We start from the raw sequence: 13,395 nt of genomic DNA, 5'->3' as shown, positions 1-13,395 counted from the left end.
TTAAATACAAGAATTAAACAAATATTCACCCTTTTTAAAATGTATTGAAAAAAAAATTTAATCCGTTGAAATTGCTCCTGAAAACGATTATATATGTGTGAGCGTGATTCACAATTTGATGAACCAAATATAAATCAAACACTAGATCAGAACCGAACCCAACCGAATCAAATTGAACCAAATTAATTTATTTTAGTTCGGTTCGGTTCTATGATTTAGTTTGGTTTGGTTTAATTTGATTTGAATAATTTTACCATATATATTTAATAAAAAAAAACATAATAGTAATAGAGTAATGATACAGTTACAAATTCTTGTACAAACTTATTTTGTACAAATTAACGTGTCATTAATTCATTGGTTGAATGAAAATATAAATTAATAAAAACAAATCATGTGGGCCAAGTGATATTTAATTCAACCAATCTTATCATGTCACGTCAGTTTTGTAGCTGTATCATTACTCATATGGTAATACTATAGCAACAATCTATAATTTATAAATCCACAAATAACATAGTAAAATTCAACACAAAACAACTTACTTATCCTCGGTATCCATTAAAATTACACATCCACAACAATAATAAATAAAATAAGGAAGAAACAACACAAAATTACATATAAAAGAAACTTCAAAGTTTTATTGTCAATTTACCATCGACGTTCACCATTGATCACTTATTGATTATTCAAATATCTTCTAACAATATTAGAACCCCACACCAAATTATTAACACACATCCATATCGACAACACCTACATTATCTCTTAAAGTGAGCTAAGCAGTAACAATTAAATGAATTAAATTAAATGTATATTATCGCATCAATAATCACTTGTATTAAGTAAGATAAAATCTATTTTTAATTTCTCTCCAAATTGTTTGATTTTTCAGTTTGGTTCGGTAAAATCAATTAATTCAGAAATTTATGAATCATTATTTTATTTTTATTATCGGAACCGAACCGAATAAAATTAGCACATACTACAATTCGATTCGATTTGGTTCGTATAGAAACTAACCAAAAGCCCACCCCGTACGGTATGGATGGAACCAAAAAATAAATAAATAAATAAATAGAAAAAAGAAAAGAAAACTGAGGTGGCGGTACTTGTGCTTAGAGGTAACAATGAGAGACACACGCACCGGCCCGACACAATCAATTTAAAAAGGAGGGGGTTGGGGGGGGGGGGGGGGACACACGGGGGAAAGGGCCAACTTGGGCACGTGACGGGCGGAGGGGACGAGATACAGGGCGACGCGTGTGAGGGTGAGGCGGGTGGGATTCACGTGAGATGGATCACCAAAAGACGACGGATGAGATGGAGGAACTAGAAAGTTGGCTTGTAACTATCAATCCTGTTTGCGGTTGGAAATTGGAATTAAAAGTTTTCTCCGATTGAGTACGAATAGCGAGAAGCAAATGAAATGAAATGAAATGAGGCTTAATACATGTGTATGTTGTTGTGACAACAGAAAAATATAACGAGTCATCTTTTGGATATTTCTTGCGATTAAAGAAAGCAAATTCAGTGACCCGTGAAATTTAATTTATCCGAAATTGGGTGTGTAATTAACTATTTATGACAAGTCTTTTTTCTTATACAACATAATGTTGAATTAGGGATGAAGATTTAATAATGCTAACCTTATCGAGACTAATTAGCGTGTAACATAGTTTATTTTTCAAGTCAACAAACATTTATATTTTATCTTGCTCCCATTGCTTGACCTCTATTGGCACACGTACGTCGAGAATTGATATAGGATTATTATTTTAAATTATTTACATTTGAATTTGAAATAAATTTAATTATCCTTATTTTTTTAAAAAGTTAATACTACTTTAATTCCTATAATTTATGCAATTACTTATTTAGTCCTTATGTTTTCAAAAATTACTCAAAAGGTCTACGTAGTTACTTGAAAATATTGGATTCCACTTTTCTGTACATATTATATTTGGCTCATTTAAATTCGATAAAGATGATCGAGTTTAAATATCTTACCTTCAATTTTTTGAAAAAAAAATATATATTACAAATTACCTTAAAATCGAAATGGATTGATAGGTTCATCATAAATTCAAACCTTATTTTGATATATGATGGTTGAAGTCCAACTCTTAAAAAGCAAGAGAAGCTATGATCTCACAACATATGAAGAGACTCAAATAACAACTTCAATATATAATAAGATAATGAGAATCTTATTATCTGAGCAAAATATTGCATTTTCTTATATATATATATATATATATTGAATCCTAATATGCTAGAACGGGCACAGTCTAAAATTTTATTTTCATATTAAGATATATTAACCCGAACTAATAATATAAGAATATATCTATTTTACCCTCATTCATGGGAAGATAAATGATTCTAAATATAGGACTAGAACTTGTTCTAATGAGCTACCCTTTCATCTCATAGCATTTTGGGAAGGTAAAATACTATCTTTTTTATTTTATTTTTTCAAATTACATGTAATCAATCGTATACTCCCAAATCCAAGTACTTAAATAAAAGGAAAAAAAAAAAGCTAATAAAACTGCTCTTCTTTGCATTTATTCATCACAATGGTGAAGTACCTTTTATCATAGAGAGCGAAAGTGAGAAAGGTGTAAGGTAGACCTCTCAATACTACTTGGGGAAAATGCTTTGCTAATTATAACCAAGCCATCCAAAACGATACTGACGCAGTGACATATATGATGTTGACACCATTAACTAATTAAAGATACAAAAGCAATTCCCTAGTGGCAGCATTGTTTTAATTAATACAATTGTGCCACCTCCTATCCTGGATTTTTTCCGATAAAATCATTTTTAAACTCCAATTATTGAAAGACAATAAAAGTAACCAATAATTGCACCTTTCCTGTGGAAAAGTCTATGGTAAATCATAAGCAATACAATTAATTACTGTACGTGTGACATGTGCAACTAAATTCAATATAATTATTTCTTATATGTTAGTTTTTAAAAATAAATAAATACATGACATAACATTATTTCTTTATTTATTGTTAAAACCAGCATAATACCCCTAATGTTTTTCTAAAATTCCTTATTTTCTCGAACGGGCAATCCCTCCACTGATTCCTATCCTTGCAATTAGAGTGCATATATTCACGCGCTGAGCTGACAAGACCATTTCCGAAGCTTAAACTCTTGATCGAAGTTAATTTATCTATTAATTATTACTTTTGCATTGAGAAACGAACTCCTAGCTTTCTGGAACAAAGAAATGTTGGTGATCCTTGGGCAGCAACCAAGAAATGGAAGCTATCCGTGAGCCCTGACCTGAGGATGACCATTGTTACAAAGAATCACAGCCCAATTAATGCACATTTTAGGTGGCAACATCAATGAAAAAGCGTTCCACATGTGTAAACCGCATGCTCGCAGCTCGCTAACCCTTTACGATGATGATTATTATTTTTCCTTTCAAAAGATAGATATATACGATGTCGCTTTAACTATCACCAATACGGAAGCACACATTTTATCACTTAGGTTTTTAACTTATTAGAGCGGGGAAAATAAAGGGAAACTATTGTCCATGTATATAAATCAATATCTCAAATTAAAAGTACATTATTTAGCATGTGCTTTTACAAGTTTTATTAGCAAGATCAAAATAATATGGACCATATAAAATTATACTCAAATTTTTGTGGTTAATTAGCAAGTCTCGTGATTTCATCTCTTTTTGCACATATAAATTTTAACATATAGGCATATATATATATCTGACAAACGGCTTTAATTAGATACTATGTAGAAAGTGATTACTCATATATAAATGTATATATCCATATTTTATCAAAATGATGCGTTGTCAATCAAATAAATAGTGTAATAATTTCACTTGACATTTATAAAAATATATTATGAACTAGCATATTATTATTGTAAGCATAATTGATCAACCCAAACATACGAGGTGATAATACATATGCAATCATAACATTAATTAATTAAAACCATAAAGCCCATCAATTAAAACCAACAATAAACAAATCTCATAATTGGGAAAGTGCACTGAAGGATCAAAAATCCTTCACTGATCCAGACTTGATAACCTACAAATCACAAAATGATGGCTTAAAATATATCTGAGAGATTTTCACGTTTGAGATTTTTCCTTAGCCTAAATGTTTATTTAGTTCATGTATGTAAGTTAAGTGGCCATTTACTTTCTATATTAAAAAAAATTAAAATATCCCTACAATTAATTATATTACATTCTTATCCTTACTTTGTCTTTTTTTTTACGGTAATACTCCTTACAAAAATATTATAGACATTAGTTAATTTATCTATAAAAATAAACTAGCAAATTAACCAATAATTATTTATTAGCAAATTAACTAATTTGATAAATTATCATTTTTAATTAATATCCCAAAAATATTGTTGCAAGGGTATTATTGTAAAATGAAAGAAAAAATTAGGTTAGGAGTACAACATATTTAACAATAGGAGGGTATCTTGAGATATTTTTTAAATAAAAGGATGAAATGAGTACTTAACTCAAAATACAGAGACTAAACGAGTATTTACCCATTTTCTATGTCTCCAATATTTTAGCATGTACTTTTATTAGTAATCACGTACTACTAGTCGTCATAGTTTCAGGTTGGGTTATTAATTTATTTATGAATTCATATGGTGGTTATGCGATTTTTTAAGTGATCACATGTTTGTTTTTACTTCAATTCAGCGTTTTCATTTATTCTTAGATACATTTCGACTTTTTTGAACATGTAAGAGTTTTTTTAATCAAGAAAAAGTAAAAAAAAGGGGGAAAAACCTACAACATTTTATATGTTAAAATGAAGAATACATCAAAAGACTAATCAAACATGCCCATCTTGATATTGCCAAACCGGTAAGCAGTTAAAAGTGCTTTTCAGACCATACACCACCCACAACGAACCTAACTTTGCTTGTTTGGAGCCAAATTTTATGCACGTGCCGCCATCCGTCGCACGTGCAGGCTTTTCCCAATGAACAACTCTCTCTCGGTTATTATGCCCATGTAATATGTATCTAGTTTTGGTTGTGTAATTAATGCATAAAGAGTTTAAGAAATGGTTGGAATGACGGGACTGCCCTTACCAACTAATATTGTTGTGGAATCATGAATAATGATTAGCTAGGGCATTATGGGCATTTGCACATACCCAAGGATGGTGGTAGTTTGGATCATTGAGATGACTTTGTACCGACCTTATCTTTATTTTATTCCGTTGTTTGCGTTGGTTTCCAAAGAATACGTATAAAATGACAATAAAAGGCCGACACTTCCAATGGCATTTTGGTGATTTTATAGAGGGAAAAATTTAAATTAAACCTAAAACACAAAGGATAGATATTGATTGTTTTTAAGCCACAGACCTTGGAAGATAATTTTGTTGAAAATGTCAGTTTAAATTATTTTTTGGGTTGTGATCTGAAAGGACTGATATACCCTCAGAACATGTTGTAATGGACGAGGGTATTCCAGTCATCTGCCAACAATATTAATAATTAGGGGAAATTACAACTTAAGTCTTCATTTATTTATTTTGTTTTTTATGTTTCTTTTTCTTGCTATTATATTTGCCTGTTTTTTGAAAAAAAAAAATAAATAGAAATAATTATTGATTTATTGTTTAAGTTGTCAAATTGAATAAATATAAAATAATGGTGAGTAAAAAGAGGTGAAGGAGAAAGAATAGCGACCTCTTCTCTCTCTGGGTCTGTGTTTCTCTTTCTTGAGAGAGATATCAGTAGTAGTCTTCTCTCAGGCCTCCATTTTTCTCATAATATACAAACATACATATAGATGTAGATAAATAATATATATTGTTCTATCTGTTTTTCCACAAGAGCGATTGCAAACGAAGAACAACACTACTCACTGCTGCAAAGAAAGCAAAGAGAAAGAAAAGGAGAGAAAGAGAAAGAAAGAGACGACAGACTGAGCACACAAAAGAGAAGAATTCAAGAAGCTTTCAGTACCTCAGAAGAGAAAATGATATCTGAGAGCTTTATATAGCGACATCCCTTTTTAATACTCTGCAACGACAACTCTAAGAGATAGGTATGCATATATATATATATATTTGTACACACACACACACACTCATCAACATATGATGAACAAAGCTGAAAACGATAAAGGGTATTGATTTTTTTTAATATTTAAAAAAGTATAAGAAGAAAAAGAAGAAATTAAACCATTTACTGATACTCTTTTCTTCTTGTTGTTGTTCTTCTTCTTCCTCCTTCTCTCTTAATTTCCTTGATTTTGCAATTGTTACTTGTTTTCTGTCTATAATTAATAATCAATAACGAGATGTCTGTTGCTTGTTTTGGTTGTCGTTAATCGATCTAAAAGGGAATTTAAAAAGCAAGCAAGGGAGGAGGGCGAGCAAATAAATAAAAAGAAGGAGATGATGAAGAAGAAGATAATATTGATATGGGAATAGCAACGCCGCCAACGCCAGCAGTTGTACGAATTGGAGATTCTCATAATAACAATCCAATTCCTTCAATTCAATCAGACAAGTCAAATTGTACGAATTCTATGTCCCAAGATTACCACCACCAAGCAGGCATCTTTAGCTTCTCGAATGGCTTCGAGAGATCAGCCGTGACACACCATCAAGAACGGCAGCAACATACAGCACAGCAGATCCGGAGAGACAAACTAAGAGTTCAAGGCGGGTACGAGCAACCACCTCCACCATTGGTTGGTATTGAAGAGGAAGATCAATCCACTGAGCTGCCTGTCTACGACACAGCCGGCATGTTATCAGAAATGTTCAATTTTCCTCCCGGTGGAGGAGGAGGAGCTGCCTCCACTGATCAATTGTTAGACCAACCGATACAGTTACAGTCGAGTTACCGAACTCCACGGCCAACGCCGGCAGCTGACTGGTACGGGGGTAACAGACAAGGTATGCTGGCTATTGGGGGTTTGGGTTCATTAGGTGATACAAAGGATCATAACGACCGTGACAGTTTAGCTCAACAACATCACCACCACCACCACCACCATCATCATCAGATATCAGGCGTTAATGCAGACTCAGCAGCAGCCATGCAGCTCTTTTTGATGAATCCACAGCCAAGGTCACCATCCCCAGCCTCAGCACCTCATTCAACTTCTTCCTCTACACTTCACATGTTGTTGCCAGCCCCGTCCGCTGCTACTTCTCTTCAAGGGTTTAGTGTGTCAGGAGCAGCTGCTGCTGCTGCTTTTGGCACTAATAATAATACTAGTGTGATCTCTCAACCACAACTGTCATGGCTTCCTGTTCCTGATAGCGGCGCCCATCATGAAGGAGCGGCAGGCAACAATAACCCAAATGAAATTGCTGGAGTTGTGGAGGGTCAAGGCCTTTCACTTTCATTATCATCATCTTTACAACACTTGGAGGCAGCAAAAGCAGAAGAGTTAAGGATGGGAGATGGTGGGTTATTGTATTATAACACTCAAGTAGGTGCTTCTTCTTCTGGTACTATTCATCATCATCAGTTTAATCAGTTCAAGAATTTGGGTATTCATCAACAGCCACTGCACTTGCAAACCGGAGCAGGTCAAAACCATCAAGTTCGTGTTGGGTATGGGTCTTCTTTAGGAGTTGTGAACGTTTTAAGAAATTCGAAGTATGCTAAAGCCGCCCAAGAATTGTTAGAAGAATTTTGTAGTGTTGGAAGGGGTCAGTTCAAGAAGAGCAAATTCGGTAAGAACAACACAAACCCTAGTTCTAGTAGTGGCGGCGGCGGAGGCGGTGCCGGCTGCGGCGGTTCTTCTTCGTCAACAAAAGATCTCGCTCCTTTATCAGCCGCCGATAGAATTGAGCATCAACGAAGGAAGGTCAAACTATTATCCATGCTTGATGAGGCATGTAATCTCTTTCTCTCTCTTCCTCTCCCTCTCCCTCTCCTAGTTTCCCTCTCTCAACACTCAACAACAGTCATCATCAAGACCCAATCTTTATTTATTTATTTATATTTATTATAAACATATACACTACATTATATATTTTTTTCTCAAAACCCACAGTACCAAATAGAAAATTCCAAATAATTTTAGTGATTATTATTTTAAGAACCCAGAAAAAGAACAGCCGGCTGGTGCAATCCAAAACTAACTATTCTATAGGATCCGGTTGGTAGAGTTTGAATACGCAAATATATATGAATTTTTTAAGAAAGAAATACTTAAGCACTGTTTCACTTATTGGATGGTGGTGGTAGAGGCGTAGAGTAGAGGGTGCCAAAGGGAAAAGGGTCCAAGAATTATTTTGTATGTTTGTTTGGTAACAACATGGAAGACTACTAGTATTATGAGCATTTCAAATCTGTCCTGTGAGATGCGACGTTCCTTCTGGTTGGGAAGATGACCCTTAAGCCACCATATTACGTAGGATGCTTACGAACCCCTACCCTATCACAGAGATCCATTCTATCCTTCCTTACCTGTCTTAGTAATCTTCCAGAGAGACTATGAAAGTCTTTGATATTATATCTTTTCTTGACTTGGCTTGCCATTTCGGCCCCTTTTTTTTCTCATTTTCTTTCTTTAGTCTAGTTAGTTTATTCTAACAAGTCTGTCAATTGGCTATATTGGGTATTCTTGCCTCTCATTAACAATCATTTCACTGTACCACATTATGATTCATGCATTTATTCTTGCACTTAAATTTTCCTTTAAAGAGCAACAAAAGTCTTGTCAAATTATTTTGGAACTTACCATGAATTCTGAAAGAGGAACTTGTCTTTCTCTTATCATCATCTCTTTTACAATGTTTCATGAATATCAAATCATGTCACAAGTCCTATGCCGTCTGAGTTTTTTCCTTTTTAATTACACTATCTGTCATTGATTACTTATTTTATTTGGTCGGTAAAAGCTGTCGAAAAAAAGGGGAGAAATAAAAAAAAAAAAAACTTCTTTCTAATAGTAATTCATTAACATATAATAGGGGATTAGGGATTGTTAAACTGGGAACCTGATTATAATAACAAAAATATCATAAACTTGTTAGAGAACTTTGATATATGTTTGATGTATAATGTCGGTGAATGTGATTTTATGGTTGCAGGTGGATCGAAGATACAACCATTATTGTGAACAAATGCAAATGGTAGTGACCTCATTCGATCTAGTGATGGGCTTTGGGGCAGCAGTTCCATACACAGCCCTGGCCCAGAAGGCAATGTCTCGGCATTTTCGTTGTCTAAAAGATGCAATAGCGACACAATTGAAGCAAAGTTGTGAGCTACTCGGAGAAAAAGATGTTGCAGGGACATCAGGCATAACTAAAGGAGAGACCCCTAGGCTTAAATTGCTTGAGCAAAGCCTAAGGCAACAAAGAGCCTTTCACCAAATGGGTATGATGGAACAAGAAGCTTGGAGACCGCAAAGAGGCTTGCCTGAAAGATCTGTCAACATTTTGAGATCCTGGCTTTTTGAGCATTTTCTTCACCCGTACGTACCTTTATCTTCTTTACTATCCTCAATGTCCAAGTTTCTAAACATGTTGAAGAATCAAAATAATAATTATTAAATTATACATATTGTAACGATACGTTTTTATTACACCAAATTCAAGTTTTCTTCTTTGTTCCACCTTTCTACTTTATGCATAAGAGAAACAGTGATGCAGTGTCCTTGGATGTTGTCTCCTCAGTGAAAAGCTGTAAAAAGGGCATCATTTGCCTACTGCTTTTTCTCTTCTAAAACATTATAGCCACAAAAATTAGTTAAATAAATAAACAACTTTGTTATGATATTATAATTTGACTGACAAACAGGCCTCTCTCTTTCCCTCTCTCTCTCCTCTTCTTTTTTTTTTCAAAAAGAAAAAAATCATTGCTTTATTTATAATAAAGAAAAAAGAGTGGCGTATGTAAATAATGATCAGTACTGTGAACAGTTGTCGTATTTACTTCTGCAAATTGCAGCTGCTGCTGGGCTGATTTTTCTTCTCTTAGATTCTCACGCCCATGCAGGGCAAGAACAAAGAAGAAAGCTTCAAATCCCATACATAATAAAGATGAGTGATTCTTTACATGGTTTCGGGTATAGACTCTGATGTCATTTTGTTGTTTTTCAGGTACCCAAGCGATGCTGATAAGCATTTGTTGGCTCGCCAGACTGGTCTATCAAGAAATCAGGTTTGTTAATTATTTTCCTCTCTCTTTTCTCTTTTACTGCTCCCTACAAAGCAGTAACTAATACAGTAAAAAAGATCACAGATGAAGAGAGAGATTTTTCATCTTTTTGGGGTCCTGGTACACTGCATTTTATAAAACAAATTTCATTTTAACAAAGGGAAAAGAGAGAAAAAAAAAAAAAAACTTTTGGAATAACAGACCGTCAGTAAGTTCAGATACACTTGCATGGTTTTGGTTTCATTCTCCGCCCATTAGTATTTTCCTATTTCTCTTTCTTTTTTCTCTTTTATATATTTATATTTATATTTCCTTAGGATTCGTTTACCACACTAGGACATAGATTCTGAAGATTTACTATAGAGAGACAAAAAATTAATATACTTACTAATGAAGTGAAGCAAACTCTGTCTTATGATAATTTAAGAGCAGAGGCTGCAAGTATGAGACATGAGAGTTTGCAGCTCTGACTCGCTTTCTCTCTCCGATCTCTGCTTCACTTTCTCTCTAATTTCAAATGACTGTAGGACACGGTCCAACCACACGATAAGAATCATAAAGGCAGTGGATCGTATTTATTGGTTGGGTGGGTATATAAAACATATAATTGAAACTTCTAGTTAGATTTTGCCCGACAGAATACATATGACTTTATGTTTCTTTTTACCTTAGTACGTGCGTTGCTTTTACTGTGGCTTTTTTTTGGGGGGGTGTTTGTTATCTTGAAATCTAGCATGCATTACGTAGTCTACAACGATTGGTCTGTTCATATACAATTTGGACAATCAACGTGAAAGTCGTTCCTTATGATAAACCTTGCTAATCAAAAAGCAATTATCATGTGTTTTCTTTTTTTTTTTAAAAAAAAACAACGTAGGTTTTGATAAATCATGTTGTCGTCAGTCGTTTTGTAAATTGGATTGACAGCCATTATTAGTTTTTTCCTCTGACTCAATTTTTTTTTTTAAAAAAAAAAATTGACATAAAAGTACAATAATCTTACTTAACTTGACATAAAAGTACAATAGTCTTACTTTCAGTGAAATCATGAGTGCACGTTGTTAGTTGATAATATGTATAGCTCTTAGCAAACATAATACTAATTATTGTCGTGATTTGCCCTTTTGAACCATGTATTGCAGTCTCAATTTGCATGTTTAGATTTTAGGGTCAATTATCTCTGGAATGAGTAAATTAAGAGCAACTTTTTAATGTTTAATTTAATAATGGTGCTTTCTCCAGGTTTCAAATTGGTTCATAAATGCAAGGGTTCGATTGTGGAAACCCATGGTTGAGGAGATGTATCAACAGGAGGCTAAAGAAGCAGAAGAATCGCAAGAGAGAGAAATAAACCAAAGCAATGGCAACAACAACAATGGGATTGCACAAACTCCAACGCCTTCAACAACAACAACAGCAGCAGCTGCCGCATCATCTACAACAATTACACCGACAGGCAAAAGATCCGAAATCAATGAGCCAGAAAGCAGCCCTTCGCTTATTGCAATCAATAGACAATGCTTCTCGGAAACCCATGCGAAACAGTCTGGTGCTTCCTCCACCAATATTATTACCCCCAACAACAGCACTGACCATGAGGTGGCGCCTCCCATTTCGCCATCTTTTCCGGTGACTCACATCGTTGATGACACTTGTCGACGTGGCAGTGTGATGGCAACTGATCATAATTATGGGACCACCGCTGGTATTGCTGCTGCTGATCACATAGCTGCAGGTTCTACTCTTATAAGTTTTGGGACCACGGCCGGTGACGTGTCGCTCACTCTAGGGTTACACCATGCTGGAAACATGCCTGACCACACCTCTTCTTTCTCAGTTAGAGATTTTGGGGACTGTTGATTTTTTTTTTTTTTTCTAGCTAGCTCTGGTTATTTTACCGTTTAAATATTTACGCCGCATTTTTCATGCATGTCCTCAGTTATACCCTTTTTACTCTACTCTTCGATTCTCCATTCTATCTACCTTGAAGATATATATATATACATAATAAAAATTAATTAGCATATGTATAAAGCTAGCTAGTTTCGTACGCAGCTTTTTTGGGTCTATTAATAATATTGTAATTGTATAGAAGAATGTTTCTAATCACTTGCGCGCTTTATTAATTAATTAATTAATGTGTGCTAAGGTTCTGTACCTTCTTATAATTTCAAGAATAACATGAAATCCTACTTTTGGGATTCAAACACAGGCACAATATTGAAGAGTTATTTAGGGAGGGGAGAGGGAAAGAGTTAGTGAAATTTGCTTCTTTACATATAATATAGGCCTATATTTTACAACAATGACACAATCATCAGAGATGAGCAATTTATTCCATCCTCTATATATATATTATTAAATACCTTCTTGAGTAGGCATGATTGAGTGTTGAGACCTATAAGTCCACGATTGACACTTGATGTGAAATCAGACGGAGCAAATATTGAGACATGGTGAACTTGATTGTAATGCGTGTTAATCTGTCATTTTCATAGGTATGATTTATGAACTTGTAGGCTGTCTCTTATCACTAGTTTTAAATCTTAGCGCTATGGTCAGGTTGTGTAATTAAAATATTATATATTTTCGAGAAAAACTAGCCTTTAGAGTTTGCGGAGCTGATCATCCTACAACGGCATTAGGATCAGCATTGCTGTATGGTAGAAACTTGGAAATTAAATAACAAAAATATATAGTGCATGACAAAGAGGCAATGTAGATGCTTAAACCCGATGGACGCTTGTCACAATTAAGTATTCAGGGTGCATATGCTTTGTAGCTTGTAATATATCCTTATAAATCACGTGGACTATCAATTATTAATTTCTTATTAGTTGTGGGACTGTAAAGTTATTCTATTGATACTTGCGTTTCTTCAACAGTATTGTACAGCCCCATCCCACAGGAGCATATATTAATGATAAGAAACAAGAATCAAGGTGTGTTATATGCAACAACTATAAGCCAGTATATCGTGAAAACATCCCACGTCGGCTTTGATTGGTTACTGATGAGTTAGAAATGCAATTATGTAACTTCGAGGTTGCGCTCCACTCTTAATTAATATTCCGAACTAATATGAGATGATCTTCTTTAACACTTTTTATTACATATAATTAAATCTATCATTTGTAAGGTTCTTTTTAGATAGAAAGATACTTATGAGTTAGCTTTTAATTATCCACAATTTTTGACAATCTAACTTAA

General features: G+C 34.2%; 1 protein-coding gene across 1 annotated transcript; it reads left to right on the top strand.

Moving 5' to 3' along the window:
• Positions 1-5,711: 5,711 nt before the first annotated feature.
• Positions 5,712-12,158, top strand: LOC102623286 (BEL1-like homeodomain protein 4). Its single transcript, XM_006466635.4, has 5 exons — positions 5,712-6,100; positions 6,398-7,909; positions 9,114-9,499; positions 10,128-10,188; positions 11,428-12,158. The coding sequence occupies exons 2-5, from the start codon at positions 6,479-6,481 to the stop codon at positions 12,043-12,045; spliced, it is 2,496 nt and encodes an 831-aa protein (XP_006466698.1). The 5' UTR covers positions 5,712-6,100; positions 6,398-6,478; the 3' UTR covers positions 12,046-12,158.
• The last annotated feature ends 1,237 nt before the right edge of the window (positions 12,159-13,395 follow it).

Source organism: Citrus sinensis, chromosome 7 (assembly GCF_022201045.2).
Source record: "Citrus sinensis cultivar Valencia sweet orange chromosome 7, DVS_A1.0, whole genome shotgun sequence".
In the NCBI taxonomy this organism is placed as follows: domain Eukaryota; kingdom Viridiplantae; phylum Streptophyta; class Magnoliopsida; order Sapindales; family Rutaceae; genus Citrus; species Citrus sinensis.
This window is presented reverse-complemented; position numbering and strand designations above follow the sequence as displayed.